Source organism: Lampetra planeri, chromosome 2, assembly GCF_965212315.1.
Source record: "Lampetra planeri chromosome 2, kcLamPlan1.2.h2, whole genome shotgun sequence".
NCBI classification, from domain to species: Eukaryota; Metazoa; Chordata; class Hyperoartia; order Petromyzontiformes; family Petromyzontidae; genus Lampetra; species Lampetra planeri.
Genome location: NC_136108.1, coordinates 30,222,602 through 30,249,603, shown reverse-complemented (window position 1 = coordinate 30,249,603; position 27,002 = coordinate 30,222,602). Strand labels below are relative to the sequence as shown.

General features: G+C 49.7%; 1 protein-coding gene across 2 annotated transcripts; it reads left to right on the top strand.

Annotated features, from left to right (window-relative positions):
• The first annotated feature begins 436 nt into the window (after positions 1–436).
• Positions 437–24,888, top strand: LOC144731449 (ornithine decarboxylase-like). Of its 2 annotated transcripts, none has more exons than XM_078612509.1 (12): positions 437–710; positions 830–923; positions 3,907–3,989; positions 6,017–6,190; positions 6,984–7,156; positions 7,999–8,133; positions 10,063–10,144; positions 10,827–10,913; positions 11,787–11,943; positions 13,889–13,992; positions 15,557–15,771; positions 24,651–24,888. In XM_078612509.1, exons 1-12 carry the CDS (start codon positions 708–710, stop codon positions 24,721–24,723), a joined length of 1,380 nt encoding a protein of 459 aa, XP_078468635.1. In that variant the 5' UTR covers positions 437–707; the 3' UTR covers positions 24,724–24,888. The 2 variants fall into 2 exon arrangements, with proteins under 2 accessions (XP_078468635.1, XP_078468626.1); XM_078612500.1 differs by having other exon boundaries at positions 11,787–11,949.
• Positions 24,889–27,002: the final 2,114 nt, after the last annotated feature.

The window sequence follows — 27,002 nt, the reverse complement described above, 5'->3', positions numbered from 1 at the left end:
TGGGACCACTCGGGGCGATTCTCAGCTGGAGGGAAATCGCCCAAAAAGAGGCGGTACTCCACAGAACGTAGCATGACGCTGATTGGACTATACCAGGGGTCGGCAACCTACGGCTCCGGAGCCGCATGCGGCTCTTTACGGGCTGCTTCTTGACAATATGTACGTATGTACAGTATGTACTCAGATGCATTGCGGCTCTTGAAATACTGAATTTTGTACCGAATTGGAAAGAAATGGCTCTTCTTGTTATTTTGGTTGTCGACCCCTGGACTATACCCAGAGGCTGACAGTGACGGCTAGCGTGACTCTGTGGTTGAATGACATTGGTGGTGCGTCGCCCAATCGCCCTAATGAAGAAACCGCCCCTGCTACACAGACACCAGCCAGGGCAAAACCTTTCTCGAGCAGGAGCCCATCTTGAATGTCACGGACACTACACGAGATCTCTTCCGTCGAGCGAACTCTGAGAGCAGTGGCTGAGGCAGCCGAGCATCTGGGGTTGTCGGCCCACCCGGAGATGGCAGAGGCAGCGAGCGCGGTGCTGGAGACGCACGGCGCGAGACTCAGTTCCGCGCTCGTTACGGGGTGACCCCCCCTCCCTGCTGGTGGAACTCGGCTCCCTGGAAGAGGCGATACGGAGCGTCGCGCTGCGTCGACAAATAAACCTACGCCAAGGGCGTTCCAAAGCTGCCCAGGGGCACTGCACGATGGTACGCGACACACTGCAACACACACGCCAACTTACATGACAGACTACAATATTTATGAGGGGGCTAATTTAGCAGGGGGTTAAATAATCGGATTTTATTTGTCGGCTTATAACCCACAGTGTCACCAGGAACATGGGTCTACTTCTGTGACTGTTGCTGGTAGAAGGAATTCCACGATGGCTGCTAACGAAGCCTCCGGTTCTGCTGTTACAGGTACCGCAGTCATTCAAGCACACAACAGACAATCAATTCGACAACACACAAGTCCAACTCCATGTCGTTGACACTAGCTTGTAATTCGTCAATAACGCGCGGTGATACATGCAGGTTTTTTGTTATTCGTGTTATTTTATTGCCGTTATCGTTACATGATAAGAAATACGTCAAATATATTAACTATTAAAACATACATTTTTGCTTAAAACTTTAGTGACTGCAGGAATTCATATTCTTTTGTTTTTTCGGTAAAGTAACGAAGATAGAAAAATAATCCAAAAATAAAGTGAATAAAAATAACAACAAATTTAAAAAAGACAATGTAGACTGTAGCCTGGTTCTTAATCGGATTGTACTGGCAGTCTATAATGTAGACTGTAGCAATGGTTATTAAATTTGGTGAGTGTACTGGTAGTCTATAATGTAGACTGTAGCCTGGTTCTTAACCTCGGTGAGCGTACTGGCAGTCTATAATGTTGACTGTAGCCTGGTTCTTAACCGCGGTCAGTGTACTGGCAGTCTATAATGTAGACTGTAGCCTGGTTTTTAAGTTGGTGAGCGTATTGGCAGTGTTTCAAATTACCGAAAGAACCAAAGAATATTAAAACATAATATAAGAATTAAATACGTAAGAAGCAGCAGAAGCTAAATTTAACATATCTGCCAATATTTCAACGAATGTGCTTCGTTTTTCTTTTGCTATTTGTGCTTGGGTACTACTGGTCGACGCAGCAGCAGCATCACCAAATAACGAATCTTCTGGATACTTTGCTCATATCAAGATAACGAAAAAAGAATAGGATTTACCCTTTCCAGCAATAATACTGGAGGTGTGAAGATGGTAAAACACCAAATAGACACCTATTGCAAGGCATCAAATCTGCTTTAACTACACATGCTTGTGGTAAAACATGCAAACAAACATGCTTTGATAATGTACGCATTCTCTTTGAAACGGATTGGCCTTCACCAGAGACGGCCTCCTCTGGGGGACTGGTTTCACAAGTGTTGGACCAGAGAACGCCAAAAAGCGAACAGCACAAAGGCAGCATCTTAACACCTCCATTATTGCTGGAAAGGGTAAAGCGTATTCGTTTTTACTAAATCATAGGGGCCGTCCATAAATGACGTCACGCGATTTTGGACGATTTTTTACCCCCCCCCCCCCCCGTCAGTCACACGGCGTCACAAAAAGTCAGACCCCCCTCAAATATGACGTCACAAAGCTCTGTCCCCCCCCCCAAAATGTTACATGCTCAAATCGCTTTAAACTATTGCCATTTTAGTGTGGCGCTGCACTCTGATGTTGTAGGAGAAAACATGTATTAAAAAGTCGAATTAATTAAGTAGAACGTGTTGTCTATATTTATTTAAAGTTGCGCATTTTTACGTGACGTCACATTTCTCAACCCCCCCCCTCGTCATACATCGTCACAAATGTCTGACCCCCCCCCCCCTAGGTGCGTGACGTCATTTATGGACGGCCCCATATTGATAGTTTCGTTATGTATTATTCCTGTGCAAGAAATAATTTGTTCGATTGCCCAGTGTCGACAGGAGGAGTCCAGGCCAAGTCGGTTGTGATGCTTTACCCACCTGTTAGTCAGTCTGGAATATCATCATTATCACCACCATTGTTACGCATGGTTATACAGGAAACACCCCACTTGAGGTAGCTGCCAATTGAAAAACGTGCAGGTACTTTTCAGCATTGAGATGTTTTGGCCAATACCCTCATATACAGGGAAAAAAACGTGCAAAGGTTCACACAGCATGGCGTCTAAGTCGGGAATCGAACCCAGGAACTTTTATTTTAAACTATTTAAACTATTTTTTATTTTACCAGGTAAGGCCCACTGAGCTAGTTATTTTTCAGAAACGATCTGGCCACAAATGTGGCGTCTCACGTGGAAATGAATAACAGCCACGTACTCTAAACGCATGTTGTAAATGTAAAGGGAAGGACCAGGGGACCCAGATAAAAACCCACGCGACCACAGTGAGAAAGACATGCCACTACATTGCCACCCTGCCGCCCTGGATGCGAGCAGTAATGGAAATACGGCAAAGTGGCCACAATGCAGACGCTGTGTCATAACAATGTTGAATTTCCACATTATCATGGCAGGGCCCGGTGTATTTGAATCGAATACAAGAATCAATTTAAATGGAATTCAGGCGAGATGTGCTTTCCGAGCGCTCCATTCTTCATCGCAAACGACCTGCCTTGTGACATGCGGTCAATCGCCTTCACGAAACGCAACGGTTTGAAACTCCGTAACTTCAGGAAGACCACAATTTGGACCATATTCTTTACAACTTCCCCGCAAAGGAGCCTCAGAAGTGGGGGGGGGGGGGTCGGAGAGGACAAACCCGGTGAGGGTGGGTGGCTGAGCTGGCTTCCTCGTGGTATGGACGCTAGAGGTGATGCTTGGGTGGGTGAAGAGGGAGGTCGAGGCAGTGCGTCCCTTAACGGGTTGGTAAAAAGGGGGTGCTTTGTGGAAAATGGGGGGGGGGGTGGAAATAGGGTGACGTCTCATCAGAGCCTACGGGAAACGCTGCAGCTGCAGAGCCGCATATTTATCGACAGTGATACATAACACCATGGCATGATCGTTCTCGCCCGTTTCGACACTAATATGACGATGCCATTGGTACCTCATTTGCCAGTAAAAAAAAATATGATAATTGTTTTTTCACCCTTATGCAAACATGACTCCTCGTAAAAAGGTGTCAGTTTTGTTGCCAGATAAAAGGGTAAAAAACCAATTATTATAATATGACGATGCTTTGCATAATGGTGCAATTTGATCATGCTGATACTGACATGTTTTGAAGATAATTATGCCTTTATCATGCTGTTGCTGATAAAATTATTCTTTTTTGTATTTCAGATTTTTTTTCTATTTGCTTCCTCACATTTAAAAATTATGAAACATAAAGTAACAATTTACCACTGATGCCACTCTCGTGCTCACAGGAGAGGCCAGAATCCTGCAGGTGCTGGACGATGAAACTGACCTGGTAGAGGTGGTGAGATCCATTAGTGAGGGTGAGGCCATGGTAAGAACACGGCTTCCCCTGCGAGCCGATAGTAGGGGATGTTAGAGGAAAAGTCATGTTTTACACTCACATTTCATTTCAAACTTTATTTTAATATTCACCCCCCCACCCCTCATGTTATTCTAATTGTGCTCTCAGCGGCAAGTCATAATAATAATAATCATGTTTGGTTTTATAACGCCTTGTTATGCATGCAAATTGCATCTTACGATTGGTGAGGAACCACAGATCAAGCCAGAAGGCGGCAGCCAGGCGGTGAGCTAGCACTACCAGCGATTGCCCAAGCTCTGCAGTCCTTTATACGTAAACATATTTCCATCCAAATCATAAGCAATTATACATGTGTAGTGAGTCCAACTGAGTCGCAGACGTTATTTTTCAGAGGCAACACATTTATTGTAACACGTATATACAAATATAGCCTGGGGTGGTGACCACCCAGCTAACTACACGTTACATAGGGGTTACAGCTACAAAGGGTCGGACCCTCACTCGGGTCCCAGGCCACGTGTTGATGCCTCTTCAGACGTAGGACGTAGAGCTTTCAGCTTGTAGAACGAAGCGACCCCGGTCCCTCTCAGGGACCCACCTTATGTTCCTCCCGGCCCCGCCCTCGGCCCCGCCCACCTTCGCGAGCGTTCCAGCTCCCTCTCGATCCCTCTCGAGAGCTCTCCCTGGACACGTGGTCACCCCCTAGCCCCCCCCCCCCCCCCACCTGGGGCCATCTCTGTGGACACTCCAGATCACGTGTCTACGGGATCAACCAGAGTGCCATGGACCGGGGCAACCCTGTCCCTTGGCTGACACTCTCCCGCCCCCCCTTGTCGGAGCCCGCACTACACGCTATGTGTAGAGGCCCGCGCTATCCCAGCGCTCACCAAGCCCCGCTAGGGCTGGTACTACACCCACCACGGGGTGTACGCGATGACAATACATCGCACGCCACGGCCCTCCCGGGCCGGCACCATACAGTAACATCCCCAATGTCACTGTAGCGCGTGCCGCTTGGAGATTGGTAGACAATGGAATTAGGGGTAACAGCCCGTTCTACCAGTTGGACCTGTGGGCAAGGCACGGAGCCCTCTGGGGGATCCAGAGGGTTGTGGGACCGAGGGTGGAGCCTGGCCACACTGGGCAGGATAAAAGGCGAGCTGTGACTCACAGTCGGGGCTGCTGCGATCTGGAATGGAACTCGTTGTGCCGTCGTCTTCGTGATATTTGCCCTCTTCAAGCTGTGGATCTGGCAGCATGTTGGCTGTCGCGACCCGGTATGTAGTTATCCCCGAAGGCTGTGAAGGCCGGAATAAAAGAGAGAGTACCTCCTACTAGTGTCTGTGAATTAGAACACTACACATGTAAGAGGAAATCGGAATGCCTGGCGAAAGCTCATACATGCGAGGGAGCAGCACTCTAAGCCATCGAGAAGAGACACATTATATTAGTCTGCACTTTGCTGTATCCCCTTCACCTGGTTAAGCCAGGGTAAAATGTGTGCGATCCACTAACCCTCGCTTCCACAGTGCTGGATCGCAGGCCATGTGCATATAGCTATCATCCCCCGACTGTGGAGTACATCACCCATGTAAAAAATGCAACCTGAAAAAAAGGGTTTCACGTTGGCACACAAAGGCCTTCTCTTACAAATGACATCACGGGATGTTTAACATCGACTGTGAAACTGACGGCAGCATAGTAATTTTACGGTTAATAAACACACTGCTGGATTCGAACCATGATCCTCTGCAACAAGCAGCGAACCATTTGGACTTGTGTGTGTGTGTGCATGCCTGTTTCATTCCCGCTCATGATCAGTCCTGGGCCACCCCTAGATGGACTCAGCATTAAAATGAGTACCTAGTATGGTGTGTAACAATCAGCATTGGGGAGACAAAGGCGGCTGGGTGTGGCGTCGGCCATCCACCCCCTCGTGTGCCGTGCTGGCCTGCATAGGTGCCCACTAACAGCACTCGCCCCAACATTCTGCTAAGGCTATACGAGGGATCTGTGTCTTTGTGCACACCTGCCAGGCCGAGAAGGATGCCTTCTACGTGGTGGACCTGGGGGACATCGTGAGGAAGCACCTGCGCTGGCTTAGCGCCCTGCCACGTGTGCGGCCCTTCTACGCTGTCAAGTGCAACAACACTCAGACCATCGTACACACCCTCGCCACGCTGGGCGTCGGCTTTGACTGCGCTAGCAAGGTATGGTGTGTGTGTGTGTGGTCAGTGTTAGTACATACACATGCGGTCCTCAGTAAAAAAAAAGTAATTCTTAAAAAAGGTAGGAGCTTGGGAAACGCTATTATTGTACTTTAAATATGATTGTTAGTTGATTTTAAAACCATTTGTATTCCTATCCATAAAAAGTTGAACATTCAACCCTTGGTCAGGAACGTAACCCCCTATTGCATCGCTTCGACTTACGGCACCTTTTCCAGTAACGTAACCTGGCGTAGGTCCGAGGACTGTCCGTACACATATAGCAAAGAAAATCACTGAATAAACTTGTCATGAAATTATAACCATACATTTCATAACATTTACTCATACCATATAATTTTTTGTATTAATGATGAACCTTATTATCATAATTAACTAATGACGATTGTAAACATTGCTATTCATTGATGATGATAATCATGATGTTTGTTTCAGAATCAGAATCTTTATTCATATTGGAGAAATGCAATGAGCTATGAAGCTCTTTTTCACGGATGTCCAGTAGGGGGTGGGTCAGAAAGCTTCAACAAAAAATACAAAAATCGATATGAGTGCAAAATACAGGAAAGGTGTGCAAATCACTGAAAATAAATGCATTTTAAAACAAAGTATACGAGTTAAAATTGCAATAGTATATTAATTCCGGCAGATTTTTTGAAACATGACGATGACTCATTTAACGTGCATTTAATGGTTCGCGACATTAGCGACACGCGAACAATGGTTGTTCGCGTGTTGATAATGGTTGCTCGTTCATGGTTGTTCGCGCGTGCAGGAGGAGATAGCGCTGGTGCAGAGCCTCGGCGTGAGCGCTGACCGCATCATCTATGCAAACCCTTGCAAGCAAGCGTCGCACTTGCGCTACGCGGCCAATTACGGCGTCGACCTCATGACGTTCGACAGCGATGCTGAGCTGCACAAGGTCGCCCGCATTAACCCCAACGCCAGGTTGAAGACAAACGCGAACGGATGGGCAAAATCGACTTTGTGAACAAACTTTGCTACTTTTTCACCTTGTAGACAGACGCATTGGATTGACGGATACGCAAGCTCTGCAACTAGGCCTTTTGCTGAGATTCATTGTCCTATCCGTGTTTGCTTATTTGTACCTGAACCAACGTTGTGACTTTGACTTTGAGTATGGACACAATTCACCTTTTCCTATATTTTGCACTTCTATACTGGACATCTGTGAAAAAGAGCTTCATAGCTCATCGGATTCCTCCAGTTGAAATAAAGATTCTGATACTGACTTCGTTGATAAAACGATGGATGGACCGATGGATTTTCTGATTAGGATCAAACTAACTTAAGACTGAGTTGGGATCGCAGCTCGCTAGATCAGGGCTCCCCCAATGCCTTGTGTGAGCACGGAGCCAGCCACCCTACGTGGAAGGTCGTGCCTGTTTTTCACTGCATTACTTTTTGCCTGCTGGGGTCTAGGCTGTGCCAGCTAACCCTATGTTTTTCCTGTTTTCTCTTTTCCTTTTATTATTCACTTTTATTCATTAACGTTTTGTGTTCATAACTTTCCACCCGCCCCCACCCAATGCTTGAGCTTGCTTAGTCGTCTACCGTGTGACTCCCTCCTGACCTCGACCTCTAGACCTCCACTACTGGGTGTCGTCCTTAGGCCTGCCCAGTGATGCGAGGCTCTGCTGGGGCCTTACAGCTACGGAGTCACGACGCGGAATGGTGGTTGACGGGGATCGCTCAATATCTCGAAGCATCGTTACCCACTTCATGCTGCTGCTTCCCCACCCAAATCACGCATCTTCTGATCCCTTCAGGCTCGTGTTAAGAATCGTCACCAACGACTCGAGGTCTGTGCACAAGATGAGCAATAAGTTCGGAGTCAGCCTCGAGTCGAGCCGTCAGCTGCTGGAGACGGCATTTGGCCTAGGTCTACTTGTCGTGGGAGTCAGGTGAGCGCAAAATTACGGAGTGTTTCGCGTCGTCGGTTATAACGGAGAGAGATTTTGTATCGGCTGAACCACTTGCCATCTCCATCTGTTGCCATGGTGGTGTTTTCATCGTATCCAGTGCGTTCAAGATAAGGGAAGGGTGGATCTTATACAGTAAGTCGTCGTTTAACATGGTCGATGCGTTCATGAAAAGTGCCGCGTTAAGTGAAAAACATAATATACCGATAAAGTTTGGTGAGATACCATATACGCTCACACAGATGTATTGTTGTCAGAGTGATTTTGGTTATCGTGAAGTGGTCCCACTCCTTCCCCTATTGTTCCTGCCCACCACTACAACCTCTGTGGGGGCACACTCTCCACCCTACCCTTCCACACCCCCACCCTATTCTTCCACAGCACTGCCCAAACCAGCCTAACTCTGTGTGTGGGAGGGGGGGATCAGGCCCACACAGAAGGGCTTAAAGAGTAAGAGGGTGGGTGCCTAGCAAGCAGGTGTCAATAAAGAGGAGGGGGTTGGGCCTATACAGGAAAGGGTGGAACCTAAGAGAGGAGCTTCCTAAACAGAAGAGGGTGTGTGGTCTAAACAAGTGGACGGGGCCTAAAAAGGAAAGGGACGGAACCTACGCAGGAAGGGATGGGGACTAAAGAGAAGGGAGAAGGGTCTAAAGGTAGGGGGTGGGACCTAAACAGGAAGTGGCGGGTCCTAAACAGGAAGGAGGTGGGCCATGGGAGAAAGTGGGTGGTGGTCTAAATAGGAGGGAGTTGGGCCTATAGAGGAAGGAGCGGGGCCTGAAGAGGTCATTCAAACAAGCCATGTCCAATTAAAAGTCCCAAAATCTGCAAACCCGTGGATCGCTAATAAAATTACAGCGACTTAAAAAAAGCTACAGTATTATGCGTACAGAGGGGGAATGAGTGTTTCAACTATGACCATTAAGCAAAATAAAAACACTTAGGTTAAGTAAAATAAAGTGGAGGATCAAATACATGCAACAGGCCGCAAAAATATGCACAGGTGCGGCCACAGACCAACTCGTTTTATTCATGATATTTTTTTAATAGCCACGAGTCACTATAAGATGTGTAGTGAGTCCAACTGAGTCGCAGACGTTATTCTTTAGAGGCAACACATGTATTATAATACGTAAATACAAAAGGGTAACTGCCCCTTTACCAGATACAGCCTAGGGTGGTGACCACCCAGCTAGCTACACTATACGGAGGAGTTACAGCTACGAAGGGTCGGACCCTTACTTGGGTCCCGGCCACGTGTTGATGCCTTGTAGGACGTAGAGCTTCCAGCTTGTAGACTGAAGTGACCTCGGTCCCTCACGGGACCCACCTTATATTCTCCCGGGTCGGGGCTGGCTCCGCCCAGGCCCCGCCCGCCTTCTCGAACATTCTAGCTCCCTCTCGATCCCTCTCGAGAGCTCTCCTCGGACACGTGGTTACCCCCTAGCCCCCCCACCTGGGTCCCTCTCTGTGGACACTCCGAATCACGTGTCTACGGGGTTAACTAGAGTGCCATGGCCCGGGGCAACCCTGTCCCTGGGCTGACACTCTCCCGCTCTCCCTTGTGGGAGCCTGTACAACACGCTATGCATGGTGCCCGCGCTATCCAGTGCTCACCAAGCACCACTAGGGCTGGTACTACACCCATCTACGGAGTGTACGCGATGACGGTGCATCACACGCCGTTGCTAAAGTAAAGCCGGCATCACACAGCAACTCACCCAGTGCTGTCCGCGACGTAGGAACATCGCAAGCCACGACCTTCCCGGGCCGGCACCAGTGACATCACAACATCTGCATAAACATTACATTAACCAGACTTAGCAATTGCCTCTTAAAGTTATAACCTCTTCAATGTGTTGATGATCGCTCAATGTTTTATTCAAGTAATTTTGCCTTTTTGCTTCTACGCAGTTTCCATGTTGGAAGCATCTGCAATGAGCCAGAAACCTTTGCGCGATCCATTGCTGATGCCCGAAGGGTTTTCAACATCGCTGTAAGTGGAGGTGGCCGAGTGACACAGGAGAGATTATTGTGTCCGTATCTGAGACATTCGGTTAGAATCTGGGTGTCATCTGCCCGTGATTAAACTGGGTTCTCAAAGTGCAGCAAGGCAAAGGCCTCGGCAATGGCTGCACAAAAAGCCTATCCTGTTGAAAGAAAGTGCTTTCTTGACTTAATTAGACACAATTCCAGTTGACAAGTAAAACATCTCTATTTGTCGTGCAACAAACACCAATTTTTGGTGCACTCCCTATTGTGTAAATGTAACAAGACCACTTGAAGGATTTTTTTTATTGTGAAAATCTCAGATGGGCCACAGATACACGGCAAGATTGTTTTTATATTTTGTTTATTTGTCTCGTTGCATGATGCTGATCGTGCAGCGGGAATAAAAAGGGGAAAAAAAACATAAAAAATATAAATTGTAAAATAAATGTATACCTCTGTTGCTTCTATCTCCTGGGCCCCTCTTCCCTCCATCTACACAGAGCGTCGCTCGGTGTTGAGATGGCTCTGCACCATGGGTATAATTAAATCCTCCTTGTGACCATAATCGCACAGCTCTGTGTGGTGGCCTCACCTGCATTGGTCATTATAACCTCTTGACCTGACATCACTTATTTGCCTAGAGATGTGGTCTGCTTTTAAACCTAAAGCGAAGTGTCCATTTTCAGGCTGAACTGGGAGTGAAACTAACCCTTTTGGACATTGGAGGAGGCTTTCCTGGTTACAATGAACATGTCAGGAATAACTTTGATGAGGTCAGTTCGTCGTGTGGAGGCCTTACACTGTGACTGATATTTTCGGATTTTCAAAGCAATACCTTTTGCGAGCAGTTAAAAGACACATGTAGACCCAGCGGTACACACAGATTCAGTAAAACAGAATATTCCACGTTATTTCCCAAAGTATTTCCTCTTGTGAATTTATGAATTTTGTGTAATTACAGAACCAGGTGAAGTTGGTGGCAGTTTTATTATTATCTAAATGCCTTAAAGACACACTAAGACTAGGGTATGTATCTCCACATTGAATAGACATAATTATACCATCTCAATAAAAAAAAAATAAAGGCTTAACTCTTTCCAGTAATAATACAGGAGGCGTTAAGATGTTCAAACACCAAATAGAAACCTTTTGCAAGGAATCAAGTCTGCATGAACCACATGTACTTGTGGTGAACATGCAAGCCAACATGCTCTGATAACATATGTATTGTCTTTGAAACTGATTGGCCGACACCAGCAACGGCCTCCTTTATGGCCTTGTCTCACCAGTGTTCAGGTCCTCCAGTTTTTTACTCCATATTTATAATCAGCATGCGTTTCGAGGATTTGGCTACTATAAATGTAAACACAGTAAGCCACTTAATTAGGCTATCATTTGTTGCCAGGTTGCTTCTGAAAAAGGGCTCTATAGCTCAGCATACCTTACCTAGTAAAAGAAAAAAAATAGTAAATAGTCAAATAGTGAAGTGTTAGACCAGAGAACAATGCCAAAAAGGCGAACGCCACAAAGGCAATGAAAATATTGAAGCATTAATAGCTCGGAACGGCGTAAAGCGTGTTCTTTTTTTAACTTTGATACCGGCAAAAAACGGTGCCATTGATACGTCTCTCCACGCTTGCTCGCAGATCGTGGCCATCGTGAACTTGGCACTGGACACACATTTCCCCGCGGGCTGCGGCGTGAACATCATCAGTGAACCCGGCCGCTACTACGTCATGTCGGCGTTCACCCTGGCCACCAACGTCATCGCCAAGAAGACACTCGAAAAACCGCTGGCCAACGGTGCAGGTTAACCTGACATCTGTAGTTGCACGTCCTCATTGGCAGAGAATGGCAAGGATCCAGCAAAAACCTCCCATAATCCATGGTGCTCATTTTAATTGAGTCCATGACCCCAAACCAGATGTTTCACTTGTTGGTACTACCCGAGGTAGCGTAGCTTTAGCGGTTTCAATTCATTTATGGGGCCAATAACAGTTAATTACGTGATAACCGTTTGAAATTAGTGGGATTATTAACTAATTTACTCTTTTGTCCATTTAAAAAAACGGTACGAATAGGTGGTACCAATTTTTACTTCTTTATTACTTTTACTCTGACCCATGGACCATAATGAGGACATATCTAAACAAAAACCTCACCCATCGCGGGTTTAACCATTCACGCCAAATTTATTGAGGGTAGTTTTCCTATCGTATCCCCGTGGCCTATCCATTCGTGGTTAAACGCGAGATTCCTGTACAGGTACTCCAACTGTACTGCTTGCGATGATGCTGCCGCAGAAGAATACACATGGTGGCATATCTCCCACGCAACCCCCAAGTGGGTTCCAGGTCACGCGGTGTTCCTGGCATCCAGTGAGGAGGCAGTGAGGTTCAGCTACCCACGATTTTTTTTCCCTAAATCGAAATCACATTTTACATTACAAATACTCCCTGTTTAATGGTTGGGTTGATGTAGGGCAGGGGGTCGGCAACCTGTGGCCCCGGAGCCGCATGCAGCTCTTTACGGACCACTTCGTAACATTACGTACGTGTAACAAACTCCGACACGTAAGTTGAGTTGAAAAGGCGCGAGAAAATTGTATTATCTTCTGCAGCATGCGTTCACTTCAACCTCCACCATCTAAAGCGCCCCAAGCCCTCTCCTCTCTCTTTCCCACTCTTTTCCTCCCGTTTCTGTCTTTCCAATCATTTATATCTCCTCCCTGTCCCTTGTAACACCTCTTCGCGTCTCCCATTTGCTGCTGCGCACACCTTCCGATCTCTCTCACCTTCCGCGTGGGGAGGTACGTCTGATATCATTCGTCTCCCTCCACCAACGGCGAGTGAGCTCATTCGTCGGTGCGCTCTTTCAGCCAATAGGGAGCCATGTTTCTCGCCGGCTCCGCTGTCCCCATAATGCTCGTGCATGTGTCTGACCGCCTCTTCGTTCGTGCACGTAAGTACTCTATACATGTACGTATTCACATGCATTGTGGCTCTTAAAATATTGAGTTTTGTACCGAATTCGAAAAAAATGGCCCTCGTTATTTTTGTGTTGTCAATCCCCTATGTAGGGTAGCATTACGAGCCGTGAACCACAACCCCAATTGTTTTCCCATTTGCCTTTGCGGATCGCGGATTTGCCGATTGTGGCAATTTTCAAGAACGCAACCTCCGCGATGGGCAAGGGTTTGTTGTATATAAAACAGCAGACCATTTTAAATGAACTACAAATATGAACATTCAGTATGACGGTGTTCTAGAATATAAAGACTTGCATCTGAACAAAGCAACATTGGTGGATATAATTTCCCATGACAGGAAACCCCTCCAAAACAGCAGAGGTTTAATACGTCGACACTGCCATACAGACAGCAATGTTCAGTGAATTAAAATGCACGATGACGGGCAAAAGGCAAGCCGCTATAACGCTTGTAGCGCCCAACAATTAAGACAGCCGTGCAAATATCAATACATAGAAAAACAAATGCAAGATGAAAAAAACAGATCGCTAAAGGATAAAGAATAGCCCGATGTGTGCCGACGGCCTCGGCCCCAAATGTGCCATATTTAAATGTTACTCGCACAATTACATGGTTGGGTAAAGCCATCAAGCAACGGTCGCCCCTTACCCGATGAAACTTACTCCCTCAATGACATGGTGCCTTGGCGATGGCCGAGAGCTGTGAGAAAAGCGCAAGTGCTAAACGTGCAAAATTATTTGATTTTTTTTCGCCCCACAGGTGTTGGGGAGCCCGTGTACATGTACTACATGAATGATGGAATATTTGGCTCCTTCAACCTCGTTATCAATGGCATCGAAGAGGTGGTCACAGAGACACTAAAAGTAACGCACCGCACTGACAAGATCGGGTCCATCACAAACACGAACGGCTGCACTTGGTTCAAACGAAATTCGTGGTACCTTCGCAGAAACGATTTTATTCAGAAGCCACTGGAGCTATGCACTTTGAAATCGTCAAGATTGAAAACCAATTTCTTTAGACAACCACGAACCATATCCTAAACCACTGCCCCACAGGTTAATTCCAAAGGAGTGGAGAAGTTACACACACTGCCTCCACAAAGGCCAGGAATTGGCTCAATAAACTGGACCTGAATATCTAAATTGCTTTTTGATTGTTTATATTCAATAATGCTGATCTTATCAAAGAGCACAAACCATGCAAACTCCAGTCATCTTCACAGCGGCTTTGGCTAGCCATCGAACAAAGACGGTCACTGCATCATGCACTTTCAGATGTGCTTCTGCAGCCATCTGGAATGCTCTTCTGATATTAGGAAGCCACTGGAGCTATGCACTTTTAAATATAGATTAAAAACTCACTTCTTTCGAACTGCTTTTTGTGTTTAGTTTGTTGTCCTTCCCCCGCACTTCCGGTTATCACGGTTGACCTATGTACGGAGCGAAAGAAGTTCAACATACATACATGACAAAACAGTACTGTACGTACAGCACGAGAGAGGCAGAACAAATGAGATGGACAATATTGATACAGTACTGACATTGTTACTATGTGTTTCCCAACTAAGTCATTTGCAGGTTTTTTTTCCTTCAAATATATAAAATTAGGAAGACTGTGACGCCGCCACACATGGTCTACTCTTTTTCGAATGATGTTACGAGATCTTTCACATGCACTGTGAAGCGGATGGTGTGTAATATTTCCAGACCATTTTATTTTTTACCAGATACGGCCCACTGAGCTATATAGCTATTTTGCAGAAGTCACCTAGCCACAATTGATAGCTCAGTGAAGTGGCGTATAGTGTTGAAATGTATAGCAGCCAAATAATGTAAACCAATGTTAATTATAAATGTGGAGGAAAAAGCCGAAGAACCCAGGGTAAAATATACAGGCGTCAGGGTCGGAATCGAACCCACACCTTCCTGTATGCCAGGCGAGGTAGTTAACTTCTCGCCGCCGCAGTTTAACCAGGGAGAGGACGTGGGGTGAAACCGCAAATCGTCTGCAGCAAATGCACTGGGGGCTCAACTTTGTCACTGCCTCAGAGTGCACGACGGACAAAAGCAGACCGTATCGTCACTCATTCCGGTCGGCATTTATCATTGACTGTGTCGTTCCCTCCCTTGAGCTGCAGCGTTGATCTGCGGAACTCTGTGTAAAATTGATGTAACGCGGACGAAAGACCTGCCATTGGATAGAGGGATTAAAGAGAAGAGGAATGGATGATTATTCTTATGGACACCCTACACAGGGAAGGTCCAGCAGCTGCGAAGGCCGATCTGGGGATGACGGGTTGGCTCTAGTGGCCCAGGAAGTGGCGGACTCCCTGCACGGCCCCCAGCTCGATAAAGCTCTACCCCCACCGACCCCTGCCTCAGCGCTGTCCGCGGGCGTCTTCCTTTCTCTGTCTCTGCTGCGCAGCACGTGGATCCGGAGGAGCCAGTGTTTGAGTCGTCACTGTGGGGCCCCACTTGCGATGGGCAGGATTGCGTTATGGAGCGCACGCAACTGCCGGAGATGCACGTGGGCGACTGGCTGCTGTTCCGCAACATGGGTGCATACAGCATGGCCATGTTCTCCGAGTTTAACGGATTCTGCCAGCCCAAGTTGTACTATGTGATCCGCAAAACTGAATGGTAAAGCCCAGGGAGATGATAATGCCGTAGTAGTAGTAGTAGTCATCATCATCATAATGATGAGAATCTTACCTATGAAAGAAATGTTTTATTTGTCTGTCTCTCTGTCTCTGTCTGCACACGCCTTGCAACGCTTTTAACTGACAAATTGTTGGGTTTACGTTTCAACAAAGTACACAGATACAACACACTAAGCCCCTGAACGAAAACACGATAATTGTTTTTACCCTCCGTCAAATGTAAACTAATTAAATCACACAATTTTGTAAATCTTTTAGATCAACTATTTACCCCCCACTTTCTATTACTTTTCGATTCAGGACTTCTGCAAGCCTCTTATAATTTTGTTGACGGACAAATGAACAGACAAACGGAATGCATTCACAAAGCTTAGTGTTTGTGTATGTATATGTTATGTTTTTTAAGAGAGAAGACAAATTTAGAAATATGTATTTCCCCCAGGCAAGCCAGGTACTTCCTGCTAGCTTTCAGGATTATGTAGGTGGAGTAACCATCACTCTAACCATGAAGAAGGATCTTCTTGAGCCATTCAAAACCATCACCTTACCCTACATTTGCGGGGGTCACAAAAAAGATCTGCAAAATCCTGAATAAACACAAGATCCAGGTCCGATTCAACACAGTACATAAAACCCGTGATCTGGTCCCGTCTGTAAAATATGTGGTTCCAGACATACAGTACCCGGGCGTCTACAAACTAAGTTGCCTCTGTGGTAGCAGTTACATTGGAGAAACCAAAAGACATGTCTCGGACCGAATCCGTGAACATAAAGCAGACCTGAAACACGGTAGGACGAACACCTCAGCCGTGGCAGATCACTGTTATTATTCAGTGGGTTCACATGACATTGACTTCTCCAAGACGGAGGTTCTCTGCAAGCCATCCGGCTACCATGAGAGATTCGTTCACGAGGCAATCCACATATACAAACACAGAGACAATTTCAACCGAGAAGATGAAGTCTGGCTCAGCAATCATTGGAAGGACGTGGTAAACCATTTCGGGTCTTCATTGATTTTGTTTTACGGTGACTATCAGACTGCAGTCCATTCGCTGGCATTGCCTCTTAGTGCATTTCACGCGACGGTCAATGGAATGGTTTATAGCAGATTGTATAATACATAGTATAACAGTGTAATGTTTAAGATTATTCACGAGGTAATATATAGTATCGTAATTGCATAGTGAATATACAGCAGTGTGGTATACAGTAGGGTTGGTAGAATAATACATAGTGTAATATTACAAGTCTAATATTATTATAGTCTATAGTAACGCAGTGTATAATTCAATGTTGGGGTCTGTCTATGGCAGTTTATAATACGGGGTATAGTGTGATGTAAGTGTAGAGGTGTAATTGTGTATGGGAGCGGATGGCAAACAAACACAAGGGGCGTGGTTAGGGCCGTACACAGGAGGTGGCTACACCGACGTCCGCACCTGCATCCCCCACGGGCCCCTCCCGGGGGGGCCGCGGACTATAAGAGGGGGTGAGCCGGAGGGCTCGAGGTCGAGGTATCAGCTTTAACCAGCGAAGACGGAAGACCAGCTAGAATAGGCCCCGGAGCTCCCCTGGCTCGCTGTCCTTAGCAGGGCCGACCAGGGCAAGCCGGTGGCGTGGCCCCGAGAGCCCAGACTGACGAGCAGGTCTGGGAACTCAGGGGGTCGGATCCCAGCTTGACCAGGGCTGGGACAGGTAGCCTCCCCTAGCTCCCTAGTGGAGGACTTGGGCTTAGGTTAGCGGGGCTTAGATGTTGTGTCTCCCTGTTAGCCGAGTAAGGGGACGTTACCCCTTAGGTCCTGTGTATACTCGCTAACTGTATACAAGTTGTGTTAATAAATAAGTGTGCCTCCGATCCCGTCGTCAAGCCTCCTGAGTAATTACTACATCTGGTGTCAGAAGTAAAACGTCCAAAGATGGACACACGAGGGACGACACGTACCAGGGAGTCGGAGAGGGAGGACACCGCGGCCGAATCACCACCAGAGATGGCCGAGGTCGGATCGGAGCAGCCGGGGCCGAGTACACCCGCGCCGCTACGACAGGAGGGGGGGGATGCGTCGGCCGAGGGACTTCGGCTGGCTCACTCCCGCCTGGCGGAGCTGCTCTATGCCGCGGCCGCCGTGTTGGAGGAGATCACGCGGCTGGGAGCTGGAGGGGCTGCGCGGGAAGACGGCAGCAGCCGACGCACGCCGGCATTTCCCGCCACCCCGACGCGGCTCGCGGTTAAATTTCCCGCCATCACTACAGTGCGAGCAGAGGGTGGGGCCGGCCTGCGTCAGGTGACTGCTGAGGGCCAAGCACGAGCCGTGACATCATCAACGCCGGCCAGCGCGTCAACAACGGAGCGACCGGCGATGCCATGCTCACAGCCCGCCCACACTGTAACGTCGGCTGGGAACGAGGGAGCGAGATCCGCAGCCACGGACGTCGCCTTACAACAGCGACTGCCGCCTCTCAAGGAGTTCGTGGGAGCGGCTGGAGATTGGGGCGGCTTCAAAAGGCGGTTCATCGCTCATCAAGAGATGGCGAACTGGACGGACGCCGAGGCACTATGCGCGCTGCCGGCGATGCTGGACGACGACGCCCTGGCTACCCTCACCTCGGCGCCTAAGGAAAAGCGCGCCACGCTGCACCTGGCGCTGCAGCTGCTGTCAGCCGTCTATGGGCCGCCTTCGGACTGCAGGCAGCTGTTCCACGATCGGCATCGGGGCGCCAACGAATCGCCCCTGGCCTTCCGAACGGCTCTCCTGGCCCTGGCAAAGGCAGCTTTCCCGCGGATGGACGAGGAGGGAGTGGACGCCATGGTGGCTGAAAAGCTGCTGCTACTCGCCGATGAGCTGGACATCGCCGTCTTGGCTCAAGACGACGGAGAGATGTCGTCCCTGCTGGTCGCGCGCCACATCCACGGGGGCTTGCGGTCCCTGCGTCGCAAGGCTGCCAAGGGGGTGGCCGGCCATGCCATGGCGGCCACCGCCCTCCCATCAGAGGAGGTCTGCGGGGTGGAGCGGCGGGGGGAATGGAGATCGGCGGCACCGCAGGCTCGGAATGGACCGAGCCGCCAGGAGCAGCCCAGGCCATCTGGGGCGCTCACACGCTGCTACAACTGTGGCCTGCAAGGCCACGTTGCGTCAGGATGCCGGGCTCCCCGTCAGCGCGGAGCGACACCTCGTCAGGACGCCACGCCGTCTCCACCCAAGCTCCAGCAGAGAAATACAGCGAGTCGTGGCACCTCACACGTTTGGCCCATGCACACATCCGACACACACTCACGCGCTCAACTGAACAGGGTTCGAAAATCGCCGCCCATCGCGCGCGATTGTTCTGAAATGCGGCGAGCGCTCCAACCGGGTCAGTGGTCGGAGCTCGCCCATCGTGTCGTTGTTGCGTCGGCGGGATCATCGGTTGTGGTCGGTCATATTGATGGGGTAGAGGTGCGGATTTTAATTGACACAGGGGCATCGGCGACCATTATATCTGATTTGATTTATAACATCCTTCCCGTTCAAAGTCGTCCCTTGCTCCCTGTTGACGTGCCATGCTATGCTGCTAACGGGGGCTCGCTGGGCATTATTGGGCAAATCCGCGCCAAAATTTGCACTGGAGACATTAAATTATCCGGGCCTGTTTTGGTTTCCTCCTCACTCGCGGTTCCGTGCCTGTTGGGGACGGATTTCTTGGCCAAAATGCCCATCCGTATCTTGATTGACCAGGGGTGCATCGAGCTCCCATCGGGCCGACGTGTTACATTTTTGTCTTCCCCCACCACGGAGCGTCGGGCGTTTGCCACCGTGCAGGCGCTCGTGACAAAAACTGTGCGCGTACCCCCGGGGGCTCAGATGCTCGTCCCTCTTAGGTTGCGTCGGCCGTTTGCTAAAGGGGTTGCGGATCGGGGGGTCTTGTTGGGACCATCTCGGGCCGGGGTCAATGGACCCGATTTGCTAGCGGCTCAGACCATGGTGAAAGGGGATGGGGACCCCTTCATTGCAGTCCTTAATGTAGGATCGCGAACGGCCGTGGTTCCTCAAGGGACCGTGCTTGCACACGCAACGCCGGCGCCCTATGAGGAACCACTCGTGGGTCAGGTAACCACCGATCCTCCGTCGCGACCGCATTCGGACTGTGATGACGGATGGCTGGATGCACTTTGCGCGGGATCTGTGGATCTGTCCGACACGCAGCGTGCGCAGCTGCGAGTTCTCCTGAAAGAATTTGCCGACGTTTTTAGTAAACACAAATTTGATATTGGTTGTACTAAATTGCTGCGACACCATATTGACACGGGTGACAGCGCGCCAATCCGCCAAAATCCCTTTCGGCTCAGTCCCGCCGAAAAGGATCATGTCAAATCGGCTGTTGATGACATGCTAGCCGCCGATATCATTTCCTCTTCCAACAGCCCGTGGGGCGCACCGATCGTTTTGGTGAAAAAACACGACGGCTCACTGCGGTTTTGTGTCGACTTTCGGCGATTGAACAAAATTTCTGTGGCAGATGCGTACCCGCTTCCTCGAATGGATGAGTCGCTCGATGCCTTGGCGGGGGCGCGATTCTTTTCCACCCTCGATTTACTATCTGGATTCTGGCAGCTTCCTCTGGATGACGAATCAAAACCTAAAACTGCTTTTCGGACACCGCAAGGTCTCTTCCAATTTAACCGCTTGCCGATGGGCTTACATTCTGCGCCGGCAACTTTTCAGCGGTTAATGGAACTGGTCTTGGCAGGCTTGCAATGGGATTCGTGTTTAATTTACTTGGACGATGTCATCGTCTTTAGCAAATCCTTCGAGGAACACCTCCAGAGGCTGCGTGCTGTTTTTCTCAAAATGCGGGCTGCCAATTTAACATTTAAACCGCAGAAGTGCCATTTGCTCCGCGAATCGGTGCGGTATTTGGGTCACATTGTTGGGCGCTCGGGGATATCCACTGATCCCGCCAAAACGGAATGCGTCAGCTCCTGGCCGACTCCCACCTCGGTGGGAGAGGTCAGGAGTTTCATTGGGTTCGCGTCGTACTATCGACGGTTTGTGGCTGACTTCGCTACGATCGCGAAACCATTGCATGCCTTGACGTCCAAGGGAGTCAGGTTTCATTGGGGGCTGGAGGAGGAGGCTGCTTTTCACGCCCTCCGGAATGCCCTGGTGGGGGCTCCGCCGTTGAATTACCCCGACTTCTCACAACCCTTCTTGCTCGATACAGATGCAAGTAACACGGGCATCGGGGGCGTGCTGTCCCAACTCATTGGGGGCGTAGAGCATGTGGTGGCTTACGGTAGTCGGGTACTGTCTCCAGCGGAACAACGGTACTGCGTTACCCGTCGGGAATTATTGGCAATTGTTTATTTCATTCAGCAGTACCGCCCATATCTGTACGGTCGGCGTTTCACCGTCCGTACAGATCATGCGGCCCTACAGTACGCTCTGCGGGTTCAACAACCATCGGGCCAGTTGTCTCGATGGTTGGAGATTCTCCAGGACTACGACTTTGTCACCACATATCGTAAGGGCGTCCGCCACACGAACGCTGACGCCCTGTCACGGTTGCCACCCACTTCGGAGTGCGCTTGCCTCCTGGGTTCGGGGCGTTGTAGGCCCCCGAACGTCACCACCGATTCGGTCCTCGTGGCCGCCGCCGATGCGCCTTTGGCTTCGGGTCCTATCGAGCAAGAAGGGAGGGATTCGTTGCTGGGGTTGTCGGTCGCGGAATGGGGACGCCTCCAAATGGAGGACACCTCCCTCCTCGCTCTGCGCCGTCGCGCAGGGGGGGTTGGGCAGGGGGTGGCGAACATTGACTCGTGGGGGTTGTTCCAGGGTCTTTTAATGCACTGGGACGGAAAAACCCGCCGCCAGCAGCTCGTGGTGCCTGCAGCATTGAGGGGTAAGGTGGTATGGGCTGTTCATGAGCGGCTTCTGCACTTGGGGGTTCACAAGACCTTTGCCACGCTCCAGCTCGATTTCTTCTGGCCGGGCATGGCAAAGGACGTGGGGGATCTCCTGGGGTCGTGCACGCAATGCGCGCAGCGAAAGCCACCAGCTAGGGGGTCCAACCCTCCGCTGCAGTCCATAAAGGTTTCCCGGGTTAACGAGCTCGTTGCGCTAGACATACTCGGGCCATTTCCCGCTACACCCAGGGGGAATAGGTATTTATTGACAGGGGTCGAATACTTCACGAGATGGCCTATGGCCTGGCCCCTGGCCAACCAGTCGGCAGCAGCCATCGCGGAGGCCTTTGTCCAGGGCTATGTCCTCGACAAAGGTGCTCCGGAACGGCTGCTTACTGACCAGGGTAAGAATTTTTCGGGAAAACTCCTCCGCGAGGTGTGCGACCTCTTGGGTACGGAGAAAATTCGGACCTCCCCGTATCACCCTCAAACTGACGGGATGGTGGAACGGCTACATCGGACCATCACGTCTATGCTGTCCCAACAGGTGTCCGAATCCCAGACAGATTGGGACCTTCGCATAGCCGGTGTGTTGCAGGCCTACAGGATGGCTCCCCATGCGGCCACCGGATTTTCCCCTTTCTTTTTAATGTATGGCCGCGAGGCTAACCCCCCTGTGACGACCCAGCTGAAGCTCTCGGCGCCTCAGGCGAAGTCTACCTTGTCCGAACACGTTAAATTTAACATCAGCAAATTGTCTGAGGCGCGGGAAGCGGCCGTGCAAAATTCTGAACTCCGCCAGAAGGCGAACGAGAGGCTTCGGCTGGGGAAGTACATGTGTTCAAATGGAAACCAGGGGACAGGGCATGGTTGCACTGTCCCCAGGTGCCACTGGCAACCTCGTCAAAGTTGGTACGGCCGTCGCGGGGGCCAGTGGAGGTCGTACAGGTCTTACGGCCGCAATGTGTTCGCGTCAAATGGGGGAGGCGTCGGTGGTACGTGCACCCCTCAAGGTTGAAACCGTTCATTGCGCCGGCCCGTGGTTCACACACACACACGCATGGCCAAACGTGTGAGGGGTCCGCCGACTCCCCGACGTCGCTGCTCTCGCCTAACATGACATCAACTGTTCCATCTCCAGGTGCAACAGGAGTGACGGGTCCACGCCCGCCAACCCCTCCCGGAGGGGTCGGGGGTCACTCGGCAGCGACGCCAGACTCTCTTGCACCCGGACCGTCACCAACCACCACTGAGCGTGCCGGGTCGAGCCCTTGTGACGGGCCCGCCGCGAGAACGCGCGCCAAAACGCGCAGACTATTGTGAGGTCGGCCGTTGGGGGGCCCTTGCGGACAGTGGGGGAGGGGCATCCGGAGCGCGTGTATATATGTTGGGTTTGCGGAATGGGGTATTTATTCGGGAGGGTGCGCCGGGTTATTTTTTTTCTCTTTCTTCTTCTACCTGTTCCTGTTGTTGTTGTTATGACTGTTATCGTTCTTGTTAAATTTACGCGAGGCACACACGGTTTTGGGGAGGCATGCACCTTTATTCTGGTTTTGTTGCAGCCGGGGACGGCTGCGAGCTGTACGGGGGGGGGGTGATGTAGAGGTGTAATTGTGTATGGGAGCGGATGGCAAACAAACACAAGGGGCGTGGTTAGGGCCGTACACATAGGAGGTGGCCACACCGACGTCCGCACCTGCATCCCCCACGGGCCCCTCCCGGGGGGGCCGCGGACTATAAGAGGGGGTGAGCCGGAGGGCTCGAGGTCGAGGTATCAGCTTTAACCAGCGAAGACGGAAGACCAGCTAGAATAGGCCCCGGAGCTCCCCTGGCTCGCTGTCCTTATCAGGGCCGACCAGGGCAAGCCGGTGGCGTGGCCCCGAGAGCCCAGACTGACGAGCAGGTCTGGGAACTCAGGGGGTCGGATCCCAGCTTGACCAGGGCTGGGACAGGTAGCCTCCCCTAGCTCCCTAGTGGAGGACTTGGGCTTAGGTTAGCGGGGCTTAGATGTTGTGTCTCCCTGTTAGCCGAGTAAGGGGACGTTACCCCTTAGGTCCTGTGTATACTCGCTAACTATATACAAGTTGTGTTAATAAATAAGTGTGCCTCCGATCCCGTTGTCAAGCCTCCTGAGTAATTACTACATAAGAAAAAAGATTAGATGGAGGCATATTATAATAATTTATGCGACATTGACGTGTAATGTATAATGACTTATTGTTAGTAGCTCAGCTTATTGGAGATTATATTGATGTAGTTCATATCTTAGTTTTTTATCGGTTCACTATATGATAGTCATTATATAGTGTATTGTATACCCAGTTGCTTAATGTTAATAGCTCAGCTAATTGGAGAAAATATATTGAGTACATTCATTATATTGATGTAGTGTATATTTAGTTCTTTCACATCGGCTTATTGTATGATAGTGGGTGGTTGCAGTTTTTCAGCGTCAATATACTAAATGCCTCTGTTGATATGTAAACTCTGACTTTAACATAGCTACTTCCGTGACCAGTTACATGCTAATTCCTCACATTAACATCATGCTAATCTCCCAGTTACATGCTAATTTCTGACTTTAACATCCTGCTAATTTTCTCACATTAACACAGCTTATTCAATGCTAAATTCATCTGTTGATATGTAAACTCCTTTGTCAAGGCGCTCTTCTCCCACCCAGCTTAAAATACGCTGCCAAGCTTAGCAGTGTTCATTGGAGCGCTGTCTTTCAGACAGCTCTGTCTTCACCTGAGGACGGCTGCTTGTGTTGTGGCCGAAACGTCGTGAGAATTTTATTGTATTATGTTTTATTTTTTATTATTTTATTATTTCCCTTCTACGTGACTTTACCGAAAGAACCAAGAAGATGAATCCCTGCAGTCACGAAAGCTTTAAATCGGAATACTTATTACTTGCCCCGACAGTCGAAGGCTGAATGGATAATCTTTTGCCGTGTTCACATGTGTGTCCAGGACTTTGCTGACAACGCTGTGTCCAGAAGAGCAGTTGAGTCAATTCCTTGGCTTTGGAACTTTCAACGCATAACGTTTGCCAAACAACAACGTAGATCACTTGATTTAATCCACGTTCTTCAAGTTTTAGCCGGGTGGTGAGAATTGTAGAGACTGTTTAGTTTTATTTGCAAGATTTACCTGTGTCACCAAAGTATCAAAATCTAAATAAAATAAAGCAATTAAATGGAAATAAAAATCGGAGCAAAATTAACTGAGTCATGATGTGAGAAAAAGTAGAAAAAAACTAGATATATCGCACAAACACAAGTGTAAAGAATATTCCCTGTCGTGTGAATCTTTTCGGGTAGATTAGATTATTTTAGACCGATCGTAGTACAATTACAAAATAAGTTACAGAAACATTAAACAGAAATAGGGTTGCACTAATATGAAAATTCACACTTGCACACGCACACAAGGACATCTCCCCGATATAGCCTTTTAACAGTGTTGGCGCAAGTGCTCTTAGCGAGCACCTTTTAAGGCTGGTATGGCGCACAAGAGGGTGGGTGGCCAATGCCACGCCCGGCCACATTTTGTCTCCCCGGTGCTGATGTTTTTACACATCAGAACCGGTACTCATTTGAGGCCGAATCGACCTAGGGGAGGCCCAGGACCGATTCAGATAATCGTCACCGGTGTTGGCCATGAGCGGGAATCGAACTCGGTTCACCGGGTTCGTAGGGCAGCACAGTACGCTAATCACTAAACACTACTGTCGCTGGGTTTGTCTCGCAGTGCCCTCAACAACACACTGCTGCTCCCCCACACACGCACGTGCACAAACAGAAGCCGTCCGAAGGGTACGGCGGATCGTGTCGACCGCCCCGGGGCCCTGCGCTTTGGGGGTGGGTGGGGGCGTTTCGATGCCACGGTGTCAGATGTTAAATTTACTGTTCCCACAGCGCGATTTGCCCCCGGCCCCGCACCCTCTGTGTATGGCCCTGCACACCAAAGACAAACAACAAACAATGATCCCCCGTATAGCCTTAACAGACTGCGGGGACAAGTGTCGTTTGTGAGCACCTATGAAAGCCGGAACGGTACACGAGGGGGTGGGTGGCCAGCACCACGCCCGACCGCCTTTGTCTCCTTCGTGGCGATGTTTACACACTGCACCAGGTACTCATTTGAGGCTGAGTCGACCTAGGGGACCGGTTCATATAAGTGACGATTATAAACGATTATAATCGTCACTTGTATTGACCGTGAGCGGGAATCGAACTCAGGTCGCCGGATTCGTAGTGCAGCGCACTAACTGCTACAACAACAACCGCCATTCGCCACTAAGTGGCGGTGACGTCACCACGACGCTTGTGCCAGGCTATGTGCACGTTGAGGCCAAGTGAAGTGTCGACCGCCCGCTGGCAGGAGGTCACGGGGCAGACCCAGGTGCCACGGGTCGACTGACTGAGATGACTGGCTGCACCACCTGTGCCCCCTACCGTGCCAACTTGCTGTGCTTTAGCCACCCGGCGCTCCGCTCATTGTTGTGAGTGTCGCTTTTCCCCCCTCCGTTGTTGTTGGAGGGCGACTGCCTTCTACTGCCCAGTAGCCTCCTCCACGAGCCTCCTCCACAGAGGCCGATCTTGACATTGCTGCAACCAGTCATCGGCAAGTCCACTCAGCTCCACATCCTCCTGTACCACGTCACTCCATCTTTTCTCTCGCCCGTGCCGTGCTCGTTTAGCCCCCTCGATCTGGCCGAACAAAAGCTGTTTAGGCATGCGGTGGCTGGACATGCGGGCTACATGACCCAGCCAATGCAGCCTTGCCTGCCGGAGGAGCTCACCGATGGGACTTTGTCCAGATCTTTCAAAGATATGTGAGCTCCTCACACAATCCAGCCTGGTTAACTCCAGGATGGATCGTAGGCAGGCCAGCCTAAATGTTTCTAACTAGCGAAGATGTTCCATTAGGGAGGTCCACGTTTCGCAAGCGTAGAGAAGGGAGGGACTGACTGTGGACAATAAGACCTGAAGCTTCGTGTGGAGCGACAGGTTCCACACAGCGTGATGCAACCGATGAAAAGATAATGCTTCTCGACTGATTCGGAGTGAGACCTCTGCTGTCAAACCGAAGCCGGTCATGAGCACACTACCCAGGTATGGGAAACTCAGGTATGGGAAACTCTCCACTCCACAACTGCCCTACCAATTGGGAGTTGTGTGAGTAGAATGTCCGATGGTACAAAATACCCAGGCAGGTGCTTAGTTTTGGTGGGGCTGATGGTAAGTCCCCACCTCTTAGTGGCACGCTCCAGGTTCAGCAGCAGCGCCTCCAACTCCTCTGAGTGAGCAGGAATTACCA